At 49.7% G+C, this 23343-nt stretch overlaps 3 protein-coding genes across 11 annotated transcripts in view; 1 reads left to right on the forward strand and 2 right to left on the reverse strand.

Moving 5' to 3' along the window:
* Positions 1-23343, forward strand: part of LOC125720430 (uncharacterized) — a 284101-nt gene that overhangs the window by 22879 nt on the left and 237879 nt on the right. The gene's annotated exons all lie outside the window — the stretch shown is intronic.
* mtnr1aa (melatonin receptor 1A a) lies at positions 15-14973 on the reverse strand. The gene is made up of 2 exons (XM_048995877.1): positions 14652-14973; positions 15-1273 (listed from the first exon to the last, which is right to left on the reverse strand). Exons 1-2 carry the CDS (start codon positions 14812-14814, stop codon positions 411-413), a joined length of 1026 nt encoding a protein of 341 aa, XP_048851834.1. The 5' UTR covers positions 14815-14973; the 3' UTR covers positions 15-410.
* fat1a (FAT atypical cadherin 1a) overlaps positions 20520-23343 on the reverse strand; it is a 45585-nt gene continuing 42761 nt past the window's right edge. For 3 of the 9 annotated variants that reach the window (XM_048995830.1, XM_048995833.1, XM_048995831.1), the window contains 3 exons: positions 22424-22483; positions 21892-21927; positions 20520-21306 (listed from right to left, as the gene is read on the reverse strand). In XM_048995830.1, coding sequence (XP_048851787.1) covers positions 20711-21306; positions 21892-21927; positions 22424-22483 — 692 coding nt within the window. In that variant the 3' untranslated portion in view covers positions 20520-20710. Of the gene's footprint in view, positions 21307-21833; positions 21928-22423; positions 22484-22717; positions 23307-23343 lie in introns of those variants that run through there. The other 6 variants (XM_048995835.1, XM_048995834.1, XR_007385449.1 and 3 more) reach the window with 5 other exon arrangements.

A 23343-nucleotide genomic window follows, 5' to 3' on the forward strand; every position in this document is an offset into this window, starting at 1 on the left:
AGAAAACAGTAGCCACCTTAAATATTGCTTTGGTCCAGTTTCATACTGGGATGTGAATGTAAGACAAACCCTGCAGCATACAGATTTGGCAAAATGGGTCTAACCAGTCAGTCAGGAAAGACACTAACTCTGCAAGGCTGCAGGATGTGAAATCTGCAACCTTGCATGTTGCTTGCATTAATTTGGGCTATATGTAACCCTAAATTCGGTTCATATAAAGTTCATACGAAAGTACATATGCATACATATTCAGACAATTACTATAAACGTTAATACAAAAGACTGTAATTTCAAGATACGTCAAACCAAGGAGGATGTGATACAATGTGCGAAAACCAACATTTTAATATGTACAGAGAAGACAAAACCGGCTGCCGTTTGTTCGTGTCTTCGGCTGGCTTGCTGTGGGCTCACACCGAGTCCACCTTCACCTGGTTGTTGTTGGTCAGCAGTGGCAAAGGCTTGATGCGCTCGGCTGCGTCGTTGGAGCTGTCCTGGAAGAAGATGCGTGCCGTGCAGACGGACACGACAATGCGGCGATACTCATTGCGGAAGTTCTGGTTCAGCGCGCCGTAGACGATGGCGTTCAGGCAGCTGTTGAAGTAGGCCATGAAGTAGCTAGCGACGAAGAGCCACTCCGGTATGGCAGGGGACACGACGTCGGGGCTGACGGCCACCGCCAGGCCGATGAGGTTGAGCGGCGCCCAGCAGACGGCGAACAGCACGAAGACGGCGAACATGGTGACGAAATTGCGGATGTCGTGCGGCGAGAGCCGCGGCCGGCTGTCGGGCTTGACGCGGCGGCGCACCTGGATGACGAGGATCCAGATGCGGAGGTAGCAGTAAGTCACGACGAGGATGGGCAGGATGAAGTGGAAGAAGACCACAGCGATGGTGTAGGCCGAGCTGGCCGATTGGGCGAACGTGCACGAGTAGACGCGCGGGTCATAACGCAGGGAGCCCACGAACAGGTTGGGCACGATGGCCGCCACGGTGAGCAGCCAGATCAGCAGCACGCAGCACAGCGAGTTCTTGTCACTGTAGAGCTTGTCGTACTTGAGGCTGTGGCAGATGTAGCAGTAGCGGTTGACGGCGATGCCGGTGATGTTGAAGATGGAGCCGATGACGCTGAGGCCCATCAGGAAGCCGCTGACCTGGCAGTGCACGTAACCCAGGCTCCAGCCATCCTGGAAGATGGCGGTCAGCACCAGCGGGTACGGGTAGATGGCCACCACTAGGTCCGCCACCGCCAGGCTCACTACGAAGATATTGCCTGTCAGAGAGACGCACAGGAGCGAGGTTAGCAACGCATCAACCCACAGACATTAATAAATATGTCTTTATGGCTGTCTCTTAATTGTACGATTCTGAAGCCTTTGATTCTGTCTCTCGGCCACTCTGCCCCCTGCTGTGAGGATGTGGAATAGCGAGCTGTCTTCCTTTGACGTCTCTCATTCAATGGCTCATTTTGGCTAACAGCTTAATCGCTAAGAGCTGCCATTAACACGTCCCATATGCTTGTGTTTTTGAGGATCCCTCGCAGCAGGGTGGGCGAGTGAATCGCTGCTCAGGGGTTGAGGTAGATGGCGTTAAAGCAGGTTCCTAGTTGGGGGGGGGGGGAGGGCATTTAAAGAAGGCCATCTGCATCCCTGAGCCTTGGACAGATGACCGCCTCACTTTGACGGTACCTTCTCGCTTTCCCGCTCTGCAGAAACATGTAGAGCTTGCTCTGGATGGTACTGGGCTCAGAGCTCAGAGCCAGACATCTGCTAGAAGCACGTCTAAATGAAAAGTGCGAGATTCAGCCGGGGACAGGGGCGTACCATTTCAGCTAACGCTAAAAGCTAGGCCTGATGCTCTACATGGGGTGATCCTGAAAAAAGAGGATGCAGGGAGCCCGGTGCACCCTACGGGTCAGGAACTGCACCAAAACATCTTAACATCTATTACCCAGCAAAGCCTTAATGCACAGCTCCACCATACTAAAAATGGCATGTTTAGCTAATCAGTATACAAGTCAGGTTAGCCAATGAGAAAGCAGGACACTCTACTGGCAGCTGTTTTTGACGTCTGATCAGCCAATAGCTGGGGTGAATAACTGATGTGTACTTTTCACAGCAATGGATATAAAGATGTAGGTGGGATCATTGCATCCTGTCAGTCACTGACCAAACTTGCCGGTCATTGGTCTGAAAATGTGCATTTTCAGATTCAGCAGTGTGAACTGCTAAGACCTACTTTCAGTATAAAAGATTAACAAAATGATGTGCTGATGTTTGTTTCATCTACCTCGTAGGACTGGGCAAACCACAGCAAAATCAGGCTGCCTGAGGGATTGGCTCTTGGGGGGGAGTAAGGTTACTCACAGGGGACCCCCCCTCCTCGAAGTGTCTGGTGTTACTCTGGTTACATATCACTTTAGATTGACTGGACTCAGCAGTGCCAGTTCATCTGTTCCTGCCATGTGAATTGTGGGGGGGGGGGGGGGGGGCAGAGCACAGGCAGCTCTCCTGGAATATAAAACAGTCCCCCCTCAATTTTAGATTCCCAAATACTGCTGTGTGTGACTGTGCCCACTGGGTGTGACTGTGCTCACTGGGTGTGACTGTGCCTGCCCTGTGTCTGACTGTGCTCCCCCGAATGCACTGGGTGTGACTGTGCTCACTGGGTGTGACTGTGCCTGCCCTGTGTCTGCTGGGTGTGACTGTGCTCCCCCGAATGCACTGGGTGTGACTGTGCTCACTGGGTGTGACTGTGCCTGCCCTGTGTCTGCTGGGTGTGACTGTGCCCCCCCGTACCCGCTGGGTGTGACTTGCTCCCCCGAACGCACTGGGTGTGACTGTGCTCACTGGGTGTGACTGTGCCTGCCCTGTGTCTGCTGGGTGTGACTGTGCTCCCCCGAATGCACTGGGTGTGACTGTGCTCACTGGGTGTGACTGTGCCTGCCCTGTGTCTGCTGGGTGTGACTGTGCTCCCCCGAATGCACTGGGTGTGACTGTGCTAACTGGGTGTGACTGTGCCCCCCCGTACCCGCTGGGTGTGACTTGCTCCCCCGAACGCACTGGGTGTGACTGTGCTCACTGGGTGTGACTGTGCCTGCCCTGTGCCCGTCTTCACTGCACGGAGACTCTGCCTCTCTGGGAAGCTCTTTTTATACCAAATCATCTTACTGACCTGTAGCCAATTAACAGAGACATTCAGCCAGCTGTTTTGTTTTAGCATAACACAACTCTTCCAGTCTTTTGTTGTTTTGATATTTGTCATAAAACAGTAAAATATGTGTTTCAGCATTTGACATGTTGTCTTTGTTCTTTTTCAGATGATTATGGGTTTACATGATTTGCAATTCTGTTTTTATTTACATTTTGCACAGCACCCCAATTTTTTGCAAATGGGGTTGCATGCGATACTGTTTCCTGAGAGTTCTATGCATATAAGGGTTAATTTGCCATGCGTTTGTAAATATTGAGCATATGTATCTATTGTCATTTCATAGCGTGTTGACACTAGAATTTCCTGGTGTCATTCACACATGTGGCTCTGTGACAAAACGTAGTTCGGAGACCAGACAGACTCATCAGTGATTCCTCCTGGTGAAATTTCTTATTGCTGATCCGTCATATACTGTGTAAACCACTGCAACTTCAAGACTCCTGATTACACGAGTACAAGTAAAGTGAATCCTGCCCAGGCTGACACACACAGGAAGAGGGTTAGCAACCTATTGCTGTCATATCACACCCCCAGAAGAGCGAGGTCTGTCAGATACCCCACCATCTCTCAGTGATGTACAGTGCGGACGTGCAGTGTCTCTATGGAAATGGTAAGGCAGAGGTTATAGGCATCTCGCGTCTTCTCCACACACCACCCTGACTACATGAAGGGACTGGACATCTAACAGATTCCACTGGGACGCAAACCCATTTCCTTAACGCCCTTGGCAACCCTGACCCCCCTGTGACCCTTCTCCATTCACACAGGACCCTGCACTAAACGTACACATCCCATATTTAACCGAAGATGCACCGAGCACACGGTATTGTTTTTCCTGTGATATGTAGCGTGTAGCGTGTAAACGGGCTGACGCTGCGATATCCCGAAGTTCATCGCTCATGGCAGACTGTAGTATTAAAAAACTTCATGGATGACCAGGGGCTTTTGTTGGCTTAGTGCCTTCTTCTCCCAGGAGACACTTACTGGGATTGTGTGGAAAACACGGGCATCCATAGAGCGTCTAGTGGGAGAAACCTGCAATGGTGCGGAGCTGCGCCGCGCTCAACTCCGCTGTGATAATGGAGAGGGCGCATGCGGAGCCCCCCCCCCCCAGGCATTCATCTTTTGTTTTGTGACTGAGCGGAGGCGGAAGGACCCGTCTGTGTCCCCGGGCTGGTGTCGGGAACTGGTGCCATGGCGGGGGGAGGGGGGCACACAGACAGGCCCCCGGCTCCACACACGAGGGTGAGGGCTTGTGTCGATGCTCTCTGGAACCTGGAATGCAAGAGGGGGCCCTAAAATAAATGTATTTGTGTATGGCTACTCCAGACAGTTTGGAAAACATTTCAGCAGATTTTATTGCCTTGTAAAGACTGACATTTTCTCAGCAGACCACGAATCCAAGAAGCAGAGAATTTTCCCCTGGAATTTCCCAGCTGAAGGACAGGCGAAGACCATACTCTGAATAACAGCATAATCTGTCGCTAAAGCTGCCTGGGCTCTCCCCATCGCTGGCAAAGGTCGTGAGTCTCGTCCTGCCCCCCATGGCGATCACATGGTGCTGAAGCGACTGGCGAGCCGCCTGCCTTTCAGGGATAGGCGGAGATGGGAGAAGATGATGGACGGAGTGCTGGAAACCCGACTGGTCGAAATGAGGCCCATTTTACCACAACCTTCTCTTAAACAATCTGAGTAACACAACTTCCGCATTATAAAGCCTTTGCCATGGCAACTTAACCGGTACCAGCATGGCACACCAGCCGGGTCAGGAAAGGGGGGGCAGCCCTCTCTCAACCCCCCCCCCCCCCACCACCCTGCCACTTTCCCTTAGGTGAGTCACATGTTAGCAAGTGACTCTGACGGCAGACCAGTGTCAGAGGTGATTATGGGATGTTGAGCCAGGGCCTACCTGACCAGCCTTCTGAACACTCAGTGTTGGAAAATGCAAATAAGACCTGAAGCGCTTGGTTTCGGAGGCGCCCCAGTCTGTGGGTGGGAGGCTTAGAGTTAAGGCTGCTGGGACATCGGCAAACCTGACAGGCTGTGAACTGACGCTGGGTACAGACCTGGGGGGACTCATATTCAGTCACTGGCCATCCCTCTGAGGAGCCCTACACTACCATCCACATTTCTGGGACAAGCATGGACCTCCACTAACTGTGGAGGCCAAGCTCAAGGCTGGTAAGCTCACCGTGCCTGACCCTGTTGGTTGACAGCTGGGCCTTGAAGAAAAAAAGAGATATACTGCTGCACTGGACGATACACTGTACCTTCAAACTCTTTCACTGGACAAACACTGCCCCTTCAGGAACTGCTTCACTGCACAATATACTGCACCATCAGACACTGCTTCACTGGATACACTGCTTCACTGGACAAAACACTGAACCTTCAGACACTGCTAAAAAAAACCTTTATCTGCTGGGTTTCATAGATGTGAATTTGCAGTGTGGATCTGGATCAGCAGCTGGGAGCTGCGCAGCTTGTGACTGGGATGAAGGCAGTCCTGACCGACTCTTTTCTCTGTGTGCTGTGGGTTCCTTCGCTTCCGAAGTGGGCTGGGGCTTCCCTGACATCCCCCCTGGGCCCCTTCAGGTCATGCGAACACAATTTCATGCCTGGCTGCCTGTCATTTACATTTTAAGGTAGCCAGGCCAGAGTAGGAGACTTGCTGGGGTAGCAGGGGGTAAATTCCCTGGTTAATCATACTATTCAGTGACAGCTCACTCCACCAAAGTCCTCCATTTAAGGAAGTAAAACAGCAGTTGATAATGCTCCTGGAGGGGCCCCGCCTCCTCGCCTGGATGGCTAATTCACAGCAGGTCACCCCCGCCACAGCCAAAGGCCTCCGTGACCCTGAAAGGGGCACCCCCCCTGGATGAGCCACAATGCCCACGGAGAGCGTTTGTCAACACTGAGCAAGGACAGCCATGTTTGCCTCATCGGATCATCCCAGAGACCCCGAATGGATGAGTCTCACCTTTGAGTCAGGAGTGTTTATTAAGGCTCGGTAATTGGATTTAATGGTCATTGTCACTGTCATAAGGGCGAAATTCCATACATTTGGCCAATGTCCTACTTGATGGACCTCCTCTAGGCAGAATACAGCTAAGTCTGCATGCTGGCATTTCCCACTTTCAGCCAGTCGTCCATTTATGAGCCGGTGGGGTCATTGGACAGCAGCACAGATTCGCACCTTGACACCGGCATGTGACTCAGAACCACGGCGGTCTGGTCAGGGAAAGACACCAGAACCCGAGATCCCGCTGCCTCTGAGCCTGTTGGTTCTGGCAGGGTGTCAGACGTTCCTCTCTGTCAGTCCTGCCGGCTGTAGGCCCTCACATCATCCTGGACAGCTGATGGTGATGGGATTCCTGTGACAGACACTGGCAACGAGGAGACAGTCTACGATTTTACATCCCCAGTCAGACAAAGCCCACTTTCCTCTCCCCTGGTCAGTCCTATAACTGGTTCTACGTCTCTAACCACTAACCATTTCATTTCTTCCAGTGACATTCAGATGTTGTGATGCAAAGGTGCTGAACCTTGCCACCAGATGTAGGCCACTTTCATCCTGGAGCACCGGTATTCAGAGAGATGGACCAAAACTCATATCTCCATATTTTTAGGCATTCAATGTGTATGAGTCTGTATATTATATATACACACACACACACACACACACACACACACACACTGGGTGTGGACACCACAAATGAGAGAGGAAAGAGTTAGCTATCTGCTAACTGGCTTGCACTTAATGTCACTCATAAACACTTCTCAGTCATAAGATCTGATCCATGTGGACAGGAACCCCCCCCCCCCCCCCCCCGACACCCCCTGCGGAGTGATTGACTGGCTCTCTAAGGTTTCAACTGACTGTTATTTCCGGCACTGAATGAGGTTTAATACAATATATTAATCTCAGCATGCCAGAACCTGATAATCAGCTAAATGGTTTTCTGTGCTCGTTTGGTCCTTAATTGAAATAAAGTGTTTTCACTTGAAAAAAAGTTAATTGAAATGTAAACAGTATTTGTTAACAGTGTAATGCTTAAGTAAGTGATTGTTAATCATCGATGAGTGTTTAAGCGGAGTGAATTCTGACGTTTTAATCAGTATGGACCAGATTGGAGATTCTCTTTTTATTTTAAAGACACTTTAACAGGAAATACTATAAAAGAAGACCCAGGACACGCTGGAGGGACTATGTCTCCTGGCTGGCCTGGGAACGCCTCTGGATTCCCCCGGAGGAGCTGGATGAAGTGGCCTGGGAGAGGGAAGTCTGGGCCTCACTACTGAGACTGCTGCCCCCGCGACCCGACCTCGGATTAAGCGGGAGATGATGGATGGATGGATGGATGGATATCATAAAAGAGTGTGGTGTTATATTATTAGTAAATACTAACAGGAAATACCCTAGAAGAGTATGGTGTTTTATTGTTAGTAAATACTCTCTAACAGGAACCACAGAAGAGGAACCTCAGAAATATACAATGACTGTTTTTATAGCTCAACAGGGTTAAACAGAAAGTCCTGAAGGAAATGGCACCATTAAAGTGTACCATAGAAAACATGAACACACGCACTGTTAATATTCACTAATAATTATATGACAGAGACAGATGTTGAATGACAGCCTGCGATTATCGCCGAGTCGGACGGTCTAATCCGCTGACAGGTCTGCAGCACGCTGCTGGATCCCGAAACAGGCTGAACGTTTATTAAGCCGGTCTGGTTTGCTTACCTTCACCAACCTGAGCTCAAACATCTCCATAATTTAAATGTAAAAATGGAGGTGCAAGCAAGCTTTCATTTTAATGGCACGGCAGTGTCAGTCCTGGGAGAAAACCCCCCAGCAGCCCTGTGCTTGCCGGGAGGGTATTTATCCGTCAGACTTATAAACACGCCTTGATAATGTGCTGATTAAGACAGTAAAACGTCACCTCTGATTTGAGCTATCCCCTTTATTTCCCAGGCACACCACAGACCTCCCCCACAGCACTGAATCAGACCCCCCCCTCGGTGTCTGAAAATGAAACAAAACCGTGCCAAAAATGACAGCAATCCATATCATACATACTGCAACCTACTACCTCTGCTATCCCAACAGAGAGCCCCATTCACAGAGCTGCCTTCATGAGGTGAGATGTAACCCCCCAATGAATACAAAGCCCCCTCCTCCCCGCAGCAGGGACACGCTGAACCTCGCTTCACTTCCCGTGATCCTACTGCCCGACACTCACTTCGGGGTCCATCCCGTCTCACGTCGAGTGGAAAGCAGTCACATCGGATAACATTTAGGAGGTTAAAAATAGCTGGGGATGGAGAGGACCCCCCCCCCCCACCACTGAACATGATGGTATTTTCAGGCCAGATGCCCGGCACATGAGCAGCGCCGGGGGCATTAGAGCACGCTGCCTTCCCCGCGTGCCTCCACTCACATTCACGCATTGCTGACAGGCGGCCGTGCAGCTCTACCAGCGGAAGTGCGGGGAAGGGGTCACCTAGGCGACCGGAGCACCAGGGAGGGCGGAGTGCGAGGGAGAGAGAGGAGGATGTCTAGGAGAGAGAGGGGAAAGACTGCCACACAATCTGGAAAAGGAAATACTATGTGCTCCTTATACCTGCATTGTGTTTAATTATAAAGCCCTACGAACAATATGAAGGCACTGGTGCCAGTGCAGCACTTCCTGTTTTTTAGCCACACCCCTTGCTGACCTCAGCATAAGGGACAGGCCCTCTTCCCCCGGTAGCTTTGTGACCTCTGTAGGCATAATGACATTTAATGCAGGACATCACTGACAGAGTGGTTACCTCACAGGTCCTTAGGACATGATTCTGCGCCCGAAAAAAGCCACGGACCAGAAAGCCTGGAAGCCCCAGACTCGAGCACTCCAGGTGAAGCAGAGGGTCACTAACCCAGATGCAGTGGGTCAGTCAGGAAGACAGACATGGAGTGCGTCTGTTAACCTTGAACCATGGATAGTAATGTTCAGGTTCCAAATGACCCAGTTAGACCCATTTCAGGTGCCCCTTATGGAGTTCCGATTCCACATGCATGCAGTGTGTGAATCCTTTTCGCAGTGTTTGCAGTTTCATGTCTCCCAGAGCCGACAGCTGCAGAACCCGTCTGCAGTGCTGTGCTCGTTCCTGTCTCTGTCACGTGGGGATATCCTCAGGTCCTCCAGGTGTGGGCAGTCCCGGGCTCCCCACTATGTGCCCACCCAAAATGCTGAGCTTTCGGAAGTCTGGGTGTAAGTGGATGATCGGTATCAGCAAAATCTGAGAGTGGGATTCAGGAGTCAGCAGATAGCGGGGATGTCAGGTCAGGAGGACAGCAAGGAAAACATGGAAAAAAACATAAAAAAAAACATTCATTGTGCTGGAGCAAGAAATCTGTGTACTGGAGTGGTTTTATGGGATGCCTGTCACCTCTGACAACAGTATCTCCTAATAGGACAAATAATGTAGATTTAGAGCAGGCTAATAAAGTAACTGGGCCTCAAACCACTTGTGACTGGGGGAGCTGACTTTGAATTTTCCATCTGGGCTCCAGTCCCAGTGTGACATCCAGAATGGTGACAGAACCGAGCATCAGGTGGGGGGCTTAACGCCCAGATGCACACAAGCCGCCGCTGGTTTCCATGGCAACACTGGTCTCGCATTCGGTCTTCCTCGATACCCAGTCGGGCCTGATCAGCATAAACAGCATGGGGGCTCATTTAATTTACCGAGGAAACAGGATATATCCTTTAAATTTCGGCGGCTCCAGAGCCTGAGGCATCCCTGCCTCCTCGCTGCGCTGCGATTCTTCTCGCATTAAGTCCCCTCTAACATCTCTCATTCTCAGAACGTTCATTGTTTTTCCTGTGTGTTTTGATCCAGGCATTTTGAAGCCGGCACACGCTAACAGGTGTCAGCTGTTTGAAAGGCCGTCACCCTCTGACCTTACAGGGAACTTCATAACGCATCAAACTTGGATCTAACGCCTCCCTCCTTGCCAAGGGCTCCACGTGTGTGGATTTTGCTTATTCTCCCTGTGTCATTGTGGAGTTTCCACCGGGTACTCTAGTTTCCCCCCACAATCCAAAACCACACTACGGTGATCTGCAGTTACTGAATTGTCCATAGGTGTGAATGGTGTGCCCCATCCTGGGTTGTTCCCTGCCTCGTGCCTGTTTCCAGGATAGGCTCCGGACCCCCGAGACCCTGCATCGGACAAGCGGCTGTGGAAAATGGACGAATGCCACAGCAATATGTAAGTGGATGGTTTATTCTTACCTGTTTGTGGTTGCTGAACATTTCTCCATCAAATGTCTGTTTTGACTAGTTGCAAATCTAGGTTTTGCAGAGAAATTTGTGACGTACGCCAGGCAGCATCTGGAGTGTGTGAGCTATTTATGAATTCCAATGTGATCAAACAGGTATCAGCGGACGCCGTAACTGAAAAGAGGTTAGGAATAAATACTCAAGAGCCACTGATCAAACCTAATTAGAAGCGTATAAATAAACAGCCGGCTTCCAATTCTAATCAAAAGACGGCACCGAGATCCACAACTTCATGCACTGTGACTGCACATTCTGGGATGTTTTCAAAATAAATGAATAAATCATTTGCATAATAAGACAGTCCTCAGTGACAAACATAGTGCCTAATCCAGGGGTGTGATGAGGTCATCAGTCCCTTAGAAGCACTCCCATCTATTGGCAGAGGTTCGGCACCGTATGGCTCAGGGGTGGCAGAGGGTAGGAGTGCATCACTGGGGAGTACTCTGATTGGCTGGATCAGACTCTGTCTGAGGTGGAGCCAAATTTACGCCCCCAAAGGTAGCGAACTAATATCCCATGACAAGTCAGATATAGGCCACCGTCTTAGTGTTGTTTACATGCTTTGTGGTACTGTCCAACTTTCAGGATTTACAGGGGTAGAAAAACCAATTTCACAGAGTATGAGTCTAAATTAACAAGACCCCTTTTCAAAAGCAAATCGCCCCAGCAAACCAGTGTTCAGCAAGATTCAGCAGTGCACATCTCATTTTGCACTGTCATCCAGATCACCACTGGCTGGAATTACAACAAAGTACTATTTGAAATATGTTTCTCACACTACAGCAGGTAAGGGGGTAGGGGGGGTCAAAACGGAACCCTGACAGAACGCTGGGAACTTATGACAATTATAACAAACTGGTGTGTGCCAGTGAGGTACCCTGTCAGCCAACAGTGTCCCAGTGAGGTGACTGTCCCAGCCAGGTTACACTGTTGGGTTAACATTAGGCCATACTGTGAGATGCCTCACTGGCAAAGGGAAAAGTTAGAGTTGGAGAGGGTAACCAGCAAGATATATGGACTGATCAGCACAACAATGAACATGCCTGACGACCTGCTTTCTATACGGTCGCCAGAAGTTCACATGAGCTTGAAGGTGCCCAACAACTAAAATAATACTGACACTCTAGCTGAGCATATGAGGCGTTCCTGCACCCCAGGACGGTACCACTTGAAGGTGACGCTGTAGCTGAGCATGTGATGCGTTTCTGCACCCCAGGACGGTAACACTTGAAGGTGACGCTGTAGCTGAGCATGTGATGCGTTTCTGCACCCCAGGACGGTAACACTTGAAGGTGACGCTGTAGCTGAGCATGTGATGCGTTTCTGCACCCCAGGACGGTAACACTTGAAGGCAACGCTGTAGCTGAGCATGTGAGGTGTTCCTGCACTCCAAGACAGTAACGCTTGATGCCGATGCTGTAGCTAAGCATATGAGGTATTCCTGCACTCCAGGACAGTACTGTTTGATGGCGATGGTGTAGCTGAGCATGTGATGCGTTCCTGCACCCCAGGACGGTACCACTTGAAGGCAGCACTGTAGCTGAACATGTGATGCGTTCCTGCACCCCAGGAGAGTACTGCTTTATGGCTCAGTCTCTCACTGGCTCCCTGTGCCACCGTATGTCTGCTGCAGCCTCGTACCTCATCTTTTATTATGGCCCTTGACACAAAAATTTAATAACTTTTCTAATAATAGCTTTAATATATTAATAACCGCATTCTACCCTGAAATTAAGCACCAGTCACTTCCTGATGCCACACATGCAGGTAGCTGGGCCAGGACCACATAACCTATCTAAAACAACCTATTTATGCAGCACTCATACTGGGAGTCTAAGGCATGGATCTGGGACAGCAGGCAGCTTGGGGAAGCCAGAAGGTGCGAGAAGACAGGTGGGTGGGGTTTCAATGCATCGGGAGAGGATCTAGAGCTTTATAAACAGTAAAATAATGGCCAAGTCAACAGAAACCATGAGTTGTGAAAGTCAAGACAGGGAATCAGCTCCTCAAGGGTGTGTCCTCAGCCCCTTTCTATTCATACTATACACCAATGACTGTATTAGCCCCTCACCTATCACCACCTACTACAAGTATTCTGAAGACACTGCTATACTGGGTCTGCTCAGTCATAGTAATTCAATTAAAGCCTATCAACATTCTGTTACATGTATTATACAATGGTGCACTGACAACTTCCTGGAACTGAACGTGGACAAGACAAAAGAACTAGTCATTCATACTTCAGCTGCATTACCATCCGGATGGACCCCCACCTCAATTCATGACAAAACGGTTGAACAGGCTGAACATTTCAAATATCTTGGACTCACTATAGACAGGAAACTTACATTTGATCAACACATCACAGACGTCCAAAAAACAGTCCCAGCAGAGACTACAAGTCATATGCAAGCTTTGTGCTCTCTCTGTTGCCCCCCCTCCCTTCTCTTATTGCTGTAAAAGAAGCATTATTCAACGAATCCTGCGGTACTATTCTCCATGTTTCTACAGAATATTCTCTTAATCTAATAAAAAGACTTACCAGGATCACACATAGAGCAGCTAAGATCAGCCGCACTTCCCGTTCCAAATCTGTCTGAAGAAAACCACAGAGCTGTAATTCACCTTGCAAGATCCATAATTAATGACACTAGTCACCCTCTCAACGCACAGTTTACTCTGCTGCCTTCGGGTCGCAGATATAGGACTCTGACATGGAAACAGGCTCGCTATAGAATAGAGTTTCCTCCCTACTGCCATAGCTGCACTTAACTTGTCAAAGTTATTTTGTATTTGCCAAATCTCCGTTACTAATTGTGTGTAAATGTTTAGGTGGTTGTGATGTCCTTGTGTTTTTATTGGAACAGACTGTGAAGACAAATATCCTTATAGGACAATAAAGGCTATCCATCCATCCATCCATCCATCCATCCATCCATCCATCCACTAACCAAGCAGCATCACTCATGCAATGTCCCCCATCCAACTGCAGATCAGTTGGCAGGTTGCTGCTTCTGAACCAAAAAACACAAACTGAAGGCTCACCATGATACGCAGGGAACAGGAGTAATACTCTTGCAACACAGTATCCATATTAGACCTTTCATTCATTCGTCCTCATTCTTTTATTAGACCTACTTTACATGCAAACTGCAAGCTTTCTGCCCACCCAGATTATTCACTATATTTCCTGACTAGTTGCAGAGAAATTGTCCATCCATCCATTTTGTGAAACCACTTGTCCTATTCGGGGTGGTGGGAGGCCCGGAGCCAATCCTGGAGGCTACGGGTGCAAGGCAGGGAAACCAACCCATCACAAGGCACACTCACATAGCATTCACTGACACATGCATGCCTATGGGAAATCTGGTAACTCCAATTAGCCTCAGCATGTTTTTGGACTGTGGGGGTGACCGGAGTTCCCGGGAGAAACCCCACAACACATGGAGACATGGCGGAGACTAGAAGAATTGTGCTTCCCCTTAGCATCTTAATTTTCCAATATCCCAGTCCCAGCTCTAATCCCCTTCTGGTCCTTTAATCGATATTTCTTTATCTGACTCGCGCTAATTTGCGCCTCCGAGCCAGTACCCGCCAGTATCTTTAACTTCCTCCTTGGATTTCTTATATGAAAGTGAAAAGTGCAGTGAGCTCACTCTCTAGTCAGTGGAAACACTGCGATTTTATTCTAAGACCTACGAGCAAAGTATATATTTCTTTCCCTGAATCAAAGGATTGCATTAGCTTTGTTATCGTTACATATACAGAAAGAGGGAAATCCGCGATTATTTTTACAGTAATACATGGAGACATGCCAGCAGTATATTCAGCTCATCTCTCTCGAGTAACATCAAAATGCAAATTACTCGGGTCGTCAAACTTTACTTCAAACAACTTTACTGTCGAGATCAAACAAAACTCCATCGGCATAACTGCGATTGTACTTAGCTATAGACCACACGTAAACAAATAGCACGCCGGTCCATGACAAAGCAGCATCCCGTCCACCGGAGTTTGCACGCTTTCCGTTTTACGTAATAAGGGGATTAAAGCGCAGCCTCGCAGGTAGCGAGCAGACCGAGCGTCGGGGCACCTGAAGCGCTCACCTGCGTTCCTCAGCCGCTTGTTCCTGTACACGGAGAAGATCACCAGCAGGTTGCCCAGAATATCCACCACGATCGTGAATATCAGGAAGCAGCCCAAGGTTGTGGTGACCCACGGAGGGCGGCTGAGCGTCGAACTGTTGAAATGACTCCCATTAATGACCATCTTCCCGTCACGCTTCGTGATCGGAGGTTCTGCTCGGGTGTCCGGCGAACTTGCGCTCCTCCATGGTGTTAGGGCGGCTTTCTGGACTTGGGGAGGGGGTAACTTTCGGATGTGCGTCTTAGAAAGCGGGAGCTGACAGTTTTATACAGCCTGCGCGTCCATCACATTCTGGAGTTTGCAGACATGCAGCGGGCCTCCAGAGCGCCCTCACATACGATGCTGCCGCCCCGTGGACACGGGGGCGTCCCGTCTCCGCTGTGCTCCATTCATTATCCTCCTATTCATTCACCTTCGGTCATTCTCCGCGCGTTATCTCTAAAAGGAACCTCCATGTATATGAGGAGGCTACGGTATAAAATAAAGGGGATTTAATGAAATGTGGACGGAGGTCTGTTGATACATAAGAACATATAACAAGAACTACGGGTGGGAGTAGTGTAAAGCGTATGCTGGGAGATAAAACGCTTTAAACTTTTTGTTGCGCAATGGCAGTTTATGGAGGAGTTTCGCGGTCAAAATTTTTTAACAAGCATATTTATGTTATCGAAAAAGCAGAGAAAATGTGGAAATATCAAAATATCAAACAAAATATCAAACACAAACAGCGGAAAAAGCTATGACAACGAGTTGCCAAATTAACTCCCATATCTTCTGTTAAATGAATCCAGTTAAACTGGAATAATACATGCAAAACCCTTCGAAGAGTATAGCAGTATGTACAAAACAAGCCGAAAATGGGACAGTGACTGGGGTCAAAAGCAGAAGCAGCTTAGGGGCCACCGGGCTCATGAATAACCTCGTTATTATAACCTCACCGATATTTTCCTTGTGTTGTATTGCATTTGGGAAAAGATAGAGAGAAAAGTCACTTTCTAGTCACTTAACTTACCAATGAATGGTTATTAATTGTTCTGTAACAAAGCAGCCCCATTTTGTCACTGTCAGGATGCAAGTATATAGGACTACCTGGCCCCACTGTCTTATTTTGGAACTCCGTCACTGTCAGGCGTCCCACCGCATCAGGAGATTCTATAAATCTAGTTCTCCTTTACCCATGATTTATCCGTACTGGAAACGGACTAAACGGGTGTGGTACCCGGCTTCCCTGTAAAGCTGGTGCCTCGTCCCGAAGTTTTTTTTTTATCCATATGCTTCTCCATATGGTGCCCTACATATCACCGCCTAACGCGAACACCATGTTTTTAAGTCAGTCGATGCGTGGCTCCACAGCACGCTGTACCATTTGTGTGCCAATACAGGCGGAGCTGTTTTCTACATAATTTAATGTGTCGAGAATGAAGGGTGCATCGGGGGGCGGGAATAGCCAGTAAAATTGTTGCAAAGCTCAATTCATAATATTCGCATATAACGTTCCAGGTTTTATCTGGGGATTATTGAAAATTTAATCAGATTTGCGGGTTTTCCTAAAGGAATAAGCATTAAAGTATTTGTGTGATATGATGGAAGTTTTGTCATAATGACAGGAGGGATCGTTAAGTCTCGGGCTGACTGATTTGGAACTTACTTGAAAAGCGGGTGGGTTAATCGCTTGATTGATCTTTGGTTTCTTCAGACTGACTTGCGTTTTCCTATTAGTTTGACGCATTACTGCGCTGGTGAGTTTTAAACGATCTTTTGATGCCGGTGTTCTGTCGAGTTAGGCTACCGTAGTGCTAATCGATAACCCTAACCCCCCAAAAACCCCTACCCTAACCCCCTAAAACCTAACCCCCAAACGGTGGAACTGCACATCCGCGAAAAGGCTCGATAGTACATCTCGATAGGTAGTTCAACTCATCAGAACACCTGCAGTTATGGAGTTTCTCAGCTGAATCTGGATTTCTGAATGTGAATGTGGTATCGACTGCTTGCCGTCACCTGACGCCGAAAGCTGCAAGATCATGGGTTCACATCTCCGATTTCCCGCTCGCTCGCTCTTGCTAAGAAATGTAAATGAACAGAATGTTCCAGTATCTTTGGTAAATATACTTTTTGTTTGCATGTGCTAGAATAGAGAATCTCACTTATGTCTCTCCAAGGAACTGAGCGATAATTCCAAATTATTAATGATTACAAAGGAACAGCACTCCTGTAGCGCAAACACAGCAAATCCATTCTGAATAGGGCTGCCCTTCGCGGCCCCTTCCCGTTTACCCTTTAGGTGTTGCTGGCCATCCTGTACGCTTCCCCGTTTCTTGCCCTTCAGTCCCTAGTGTGTTTTCCCTGTTCCCCAGACTGCCTCACCGGTCAGCGAGCTGAGAGTGTGGCTCAGATTCTGTTCCTTCATGATGTGGCTTTGAGGCTGGCTTGAGACCAGTCTCACCTGTTTTGTTTTCTGGATTTTTGTTTGCGTTTATGTTGCGTTTTCTTATCTGGAGTTTCTTGCTTCTGGTATTTTCTGGTGGCGTTTCCTTGCTGTAGATATTTAGCCCTTAGTGCAGGGGTGGCCAATCTTATCCGCGAAGGGCCGGTGTACGTGCGGGTTTTTAAGTCAGCTGTTCACACCCAGGTGTGAGGACTCTTCAGCCAATCAGTCCTCTAATTAGTAATGTAATTAGGAAGTCGCAGCGAAAACCTGCACACACGGCGGCCCTTTCTGGGTAAGATTGGCCGCACCTGCTCTATGTGTTCTTGGAGATCACCTGTTTCTCCGAGGTCTCCTGGTTCATTGATTTGGTTACACCTATTTCTTGTTTTCCCTGGATGTCTGTGCAATTAAATGCCTTCGCTCCCTCGGTGTTATAGTCACCATTGTAATGTCATGGTGTAATGGCGTGTTTTGCTCCTGCTCCTGCTCCTGCTCCTGCTCCTGCTCCTGCTCCTTGTGTTGCTCTGCCCTCTGGTTTTGTGTCCCTTATGGTCTTTGTAGCTTGTTTTGTATTAATTTCTGTTATACTTTTCTGGCCTGTGGCGGTCCTTTACTTTTTGTTATTCCCAATGTCCTGTGCTTCTTTTAAATAAACCCCTTTTTGTTTCGGAGCCGCAAGTGGATCGTCACACGTTCATTCCCACCTGCACTATGGCCTGAGTCCGTGACGACAAGGAGCACAAAGGCGCACAGAGCAACCGGCCAAAACCGGATGACAGAACGAGATCCCCGCACATTCTCCTCTGCGATGAATGGAGGAGAGCGAAACAATGGCGGTCGATTGGGCTGAAGGGAGAGGTGACCAACGACTGACCAGATGGTGACAAGTGAAGAACGACGATGGGGACATAGACTGGAGGAAACATACGGGGTTGCTGGGTAGGTAGAAACCGATTGTTTCTGTCAGTCTGACACACAGAAGCTCAGTGCAGGATTTACCAATTCCTATATATTAAAAAGTAAGCTGACACTGAGGTCAGAGAAAGGGTATTGCTGTCTGTACCACTCAGCAGTAGCAGTATAGAGGGAGGCAAAACTGTACATCAGGAGGAAGGTGGGATGGAAGGAAGGGTGTCAAGTGCCCTTTAGGCCGGGCTGGCTCTGGGTGCTCCGGGCCGGATGCCCTTCAACCTGGCCTGGTTCTGGATGGGCCGGGCCAGAGGCCCTCCAGGCCAGGCTGATTCTGGGTGCTCTGGGCAGACCATTCAACTTACAATCACTGTGGAGCATGAGCGCTGGTAGGTGCACGTTTGGCCGCAGTGTTTTGGCCACGGCACGTGAGCTAACCCTTTCATTCAGTGGACCTTTGCAGTATTCTGGGTTTAAGGGAAGCCCACAGACTCTCCAGAGGACACAAAAAAAATACCAGGACCAACATAAGAAATTTACAAACGAGAGGAGGCCATTCGGCCCATCAAGCTTGTTTGGGGAGAACTTAACTAATAGCTCAGAGTTGTTAAAATCTTATCTAGCTCTGTTTTAAAGGCTTTTACCTCACTAACAGGAAGACTGTTCCATACTCTAACTACGCGCTGTGTAAAGAAGTGCTCCCTCCAATTCATTTTAAAATGTTCTCCCGCTAATTTCCACCTATGGCCACGAGTGCTAGTATTTAAAACGTCTTGGTGAAGGAATTTCTGCACATCACCATATGATGGGGAACCCCCCCGCTCCCCAAAATGTTACTGTGTCACAGGTTCTTGCTACAGGTGCCCCATGACCCATCACAGTGTAATAAAAGGTGAGCCCCCCCCCGCCCCTTTCAGTCTGCCGTCATGACATGTCACCGTGTTTAATCTGTCGCCACTTCAGCAGGATTAGCTTCTAGCTCTGCTTTGTCAGGAACTGTAGAGCTCCGTAGAATTTTGACATGGAGCACGTTTAAATGGCAGCCTGTGCTTTAGGTGAACGACACTCCGATAACATTTTATTCCCCCAGGAAAGGGGCTTTGCCAATTACTCAATTCTGTCAGCTGCATAATGCTTTCATAACAATTATACTACAAATTCTATAAATGATCAGAAAAAAATATTAAAAGCTTTCCAATTATTTTTTTTTCCCAACATAAATGCTTCATTTAAAACAAGCTGGATTTCATTTTAGCTGCCTGATCTGACCTAACACGCCACCGCAGAAACAGTGTAATGCCACGTGACACGTTACTAGCATTTTGCTGTGAAATGCACTAATGCTGCCATCAAGTGGTGAACCGAAAATATTACAACACCTTATTCATAACGGCACAACGCCAGGATTCTCTGGAATCCACTGGCTCCAGGTGAGGATTCCCCAACTCCGGTCCCGGAGGGCCAGTCAGCAAAAGAGTTTGCAATTCAGACACACCTACTACGCTTGGCAATTAGCTGGTGAGCTGAATAAGGGGCGTCTGAGCAGGGAAACCTGTGAACCAGGATCGGAATTGCCCCAGCTCGCTGCGTTCAAGGCAGTTAAATAGTGTGAGAAAGCAAATGAATTAATTTGGCAAACATCTAAACTGTTCAGCAGTAGCTGTTCAGTAAATGTCCTCTTTATGTATAAATAAAACACATTTACAGGGTAAATACATGCCCAGATGCACACTACAATAAGGCCAGAACAAACAACAGTACATGAGACTTTTAAGGAATAATTTATTGCCAGTAGGAAAGCATGATCTAATGGGAATATTTAATAAAAACCTTGACAAGAGCATCGTACCTCTCTCACATACAGACACTTGGGAGAACAAAAAAACAAGTGTCCAAGTTTATGCTATAAATATCGGTCCCATATTCTCTGGTGGAAAAATAAAAAGTTTTGAGTTGCAGTTCACAATCAGATACGACACAGGGATGTGCAGCCTGGGGAAGATGTGGGGGACGAGGACACGAGGGACAGAAACAGACAGCCCCCCCCTCCCCTCCGCAGCACTGACACCGCGACACTGCGAAATGTCACACTGTTAAAACTTCAGAAAAAAATAAAAAGGATAAAATATCTACAAAACCTAGTAAACCTCAAAATCAAAACTGTACAGAGAGAAATTTACATACAAATAAGTGAGGATTCAAATAAAATGAGCCTGCATGGTTACGGCTACACGGAGACGGGGGGGGGGCCTGCCAGCCTGGGGGGGGGGGGAGCAGCGGTGCTCGGCGCTTCTGCCAGGAGGGACTCCTCTTCCTGATCCCGGGTGCAGATCCTTCACAAGCTGGAGCATGGAGACGGACACTCGGAGAGATGGTGGGTCGGGGGATACCAGTAAGGCGGCCTGCTGAGAGCAGCCCCCGACCACGGCGCGGGTGTGTGTGTCTGTGTGTGTGCGTAGGTTGAGTGTGTGTGTGTGCATGTGTGCGCATATATGCTGTGTGTGTCTTTGTATAAGGGGTTCCAGGCCCGTGACGGACCCCCCTAAAGGGTAGGAGTGTGGCTGGAGCCCTCTATCACGGGAACACATGACCTTGTCTGTGTGTGTGCGAGCGTGTGCCGTGTGTGTGTGTGTGTGTGTGGGTAAAAGGCTCAGGCACTTCAGAGGGGTGAGCTGCACGTCAGACCTGTGTGTGTTGCTGCCTCTCCAGCGCGTGGAAGCGCGCTGCCTCGTCGCTGCTCTCATACTCGCTCAGCATGACCTCAGACTCCTCGCAGCACGCTGACACGTCCGAGCAGGAAGCCGCCGAGGCGTACAGAGACGCAGACAGGCTGTCCATGCCGGCCGGCTGGAAGTCCCGTGTCCCGTAGGCCAACGCGTAGGCAGCCTCGTGGCCCTCGGGGGGCTCCGCACCGTACTGGCCCCGAGGCAGGTACTCGCCCAGGCTGTAGTAAGCGTCCCGTGACCGTCCACGTGGCGAAGAACCCGGGCTGGAAGCAAGTGGGGGTGTGGCCCGCGGCGGCCGCAAGGTCCCATAGGCATCGCCAAGCAGCCCCGACTCTGGCAGGGGGGGCAGCTCGTCGTGGGTGGGGAAGTCATTGGGTGGCGGCGGGAAGTCGCTTTCGATGTCGTAGCCGCCAGGGTAGTAGTCGGTGTCGATGCCGTCGGCGTCTCCGTACAGCGGGACGGGCGCCTCCACGATCTCATACTGCGGGAATTCCTGGATTCCAGGAAGCTGAACACTCGGCATCCAGTCAGATGTGTCCCAGTGGTATCCTGCAAAGGTGAAACGCAGGGCAGTGAGATGGGGAGGGTCATGAGTCCCTGTGACAGGGGGCTTCAGCCACGCTCCTGCCCTTTAGGGGGCCCCGTCACGGGCCTGGAGTCCCCTGTACACAGAATGTCACACACCGGGGACCAAAGTCATGACACTTAAGGCATGAGGGATGAAGACAGCACATACAGTGACGGGCAACACAGGGCACGCCAGCAGGGGGCACATGTGGCACACGACAGCCGGGCACATGGGTACTGCACACACAAGCACGCCGTGAGCTTTGAGAAGAGCGGCTCTGAGCAGTAGTGAGGCCTCACCCATGCTTGTTATGATGCTGGGGTGAGATCAAGAGTCACAGGAGGAGTGCTGGAGTTATGGGGGCAGGGTAATGTAGTGTTGTTATATCCAAGGGTCGAGCATGTGCTCACGGGGTGACGAAACTCCCAGCATAACCCCCCTTGTGTAGGGGGACCTCGTCAGTGCAAAGCCCACTCTGACACGGCATGGTTTTGTCACAGCACCGAACCTGAGCGCCTCCCCACTGGAGGACTGAGCCAAACGACGGATCTCATGCAGCAAATCACCTCTGGAGTTCTTGAGGTCGCGTGCTGAGAAAGATTCTTTAGGCCCAGGAGGAGCACATAGGGAAGAGAAGAGGAAGAGTTCAGAGCAGTGGAGAAAGTTCTGGAACAGGGGCGAGAGGCAGCGTAGAGAGACAGCCTGCATGGTGCCACAGAGCAGGCAGGACGTTTACTTAGATGGGCAGAAAACCCTCAAACCAAGGTTGGGAAGCAGAGTAAGACCAGGCTACCTTTTAATTTAAAAAGCTATTTAAAGATCAGTGCTGAGTAGCTTGAAGTGCACCATGGGAAAAGCATCAAGTGGCCCCAACAGCCACCATGACTGAGTAGGCAGACTGAGTGTCCAAGAGTTAACAAGTAAGTAAATGACTACTGGCACCAGGTCATGTCAAATATATAACAAACACACACAGACAGACAGATACTGACAAACAGACAGACAGTCAGATGCACAGACAGACACGCACTCACTAAGACAGACACACACAGACACACACACTGACACACACAGAGACGTATTGAATTAAAAAGGTACCTTCTTTAGCCACCGAGTCAACCACAGAGCTGACAAGGTGAATTACAGTCACTATGGAGGCTTGTGGCAGCAGAGGAAGCAAAGGCTGGCATTAGTACACAGGCTTGGCACGGCGGCACAGTGGGCCTAACGACACCCCACACATCACGACGGAGGGGGGGGGGGGGGCGGCGGCGGAGTGGCCATCGACATGGATGCGAGACGGACTGTGCTGAATGTCTGGGTGCTGACCGGAGGTCGAAACACAAGACTGGTACATAACGAATGGTGGGAAGGGGCACAGGCGGGGGTGGGGGGGGAGGGTTGGGGTCTCCGCGCAGCGTGACACGCATGTCCAAGGCACTGGGATGCCGAGCATGACGGTGACAGTATGGAAGGAAGGACCAAGTGAAATTCTCAAGAGTAAAAAGTGCCTTTCCTGCTCAAACGGGGCTGCGCATGAGCGCGAGGGGCTGGGCCGCCAGCCGCGGCTCCTGGACACTCCCACCTGTCAACGTCAACGGAATGGAAGCGTGGGGACGGGGGGGGGGGGTCCCACCGGGCAGTCGGCAGGGTGTGGCCATGCTCGGGGCATGCAGAGCGACAGCGGGCAGGGTGGGGGAAGGTGCATCACATATACCACGTTCCCCCAGCTAAAATGGCAGCTGGGTGATTTCAGACACCCCCTGCAGCTATGGGCCTTTGCGCGGGTGTCCGTCAATGGAGCTGGCAGCGCGGGGTGGGCACGGGCTGAGTGGGAAAAGCCTCTTTTTTAACCTGGAGAATCTCAGTTCGATGTACGTTTGGTCTCTTCCTTCGGTACCGAAACAAAGCAAAAACTTACAAGCTGCCCCTAGTTAAAAACCAGCTCTGGTTCCCTGGACCGGTTTGATCCAAATGGGAGCTGAGTGTGCAGTGGAAAAGGGAAGGAAAAAAAGGAA

Source organism: Brienomyrus brachyistius, chromosome 25 (assembly GCF_023856365.1).
Source record: "Brienomyrus brachyistius isolate T26 chromosome 25, BBRACH_0.4, whole genome shotgun sequence".
NCBI lineage: Eukaryota > Metazoa > Chordata > Actinopteri > Osteoglossiformes > Mormyridae > Brienomyrus > Brienomyrus brachyistius.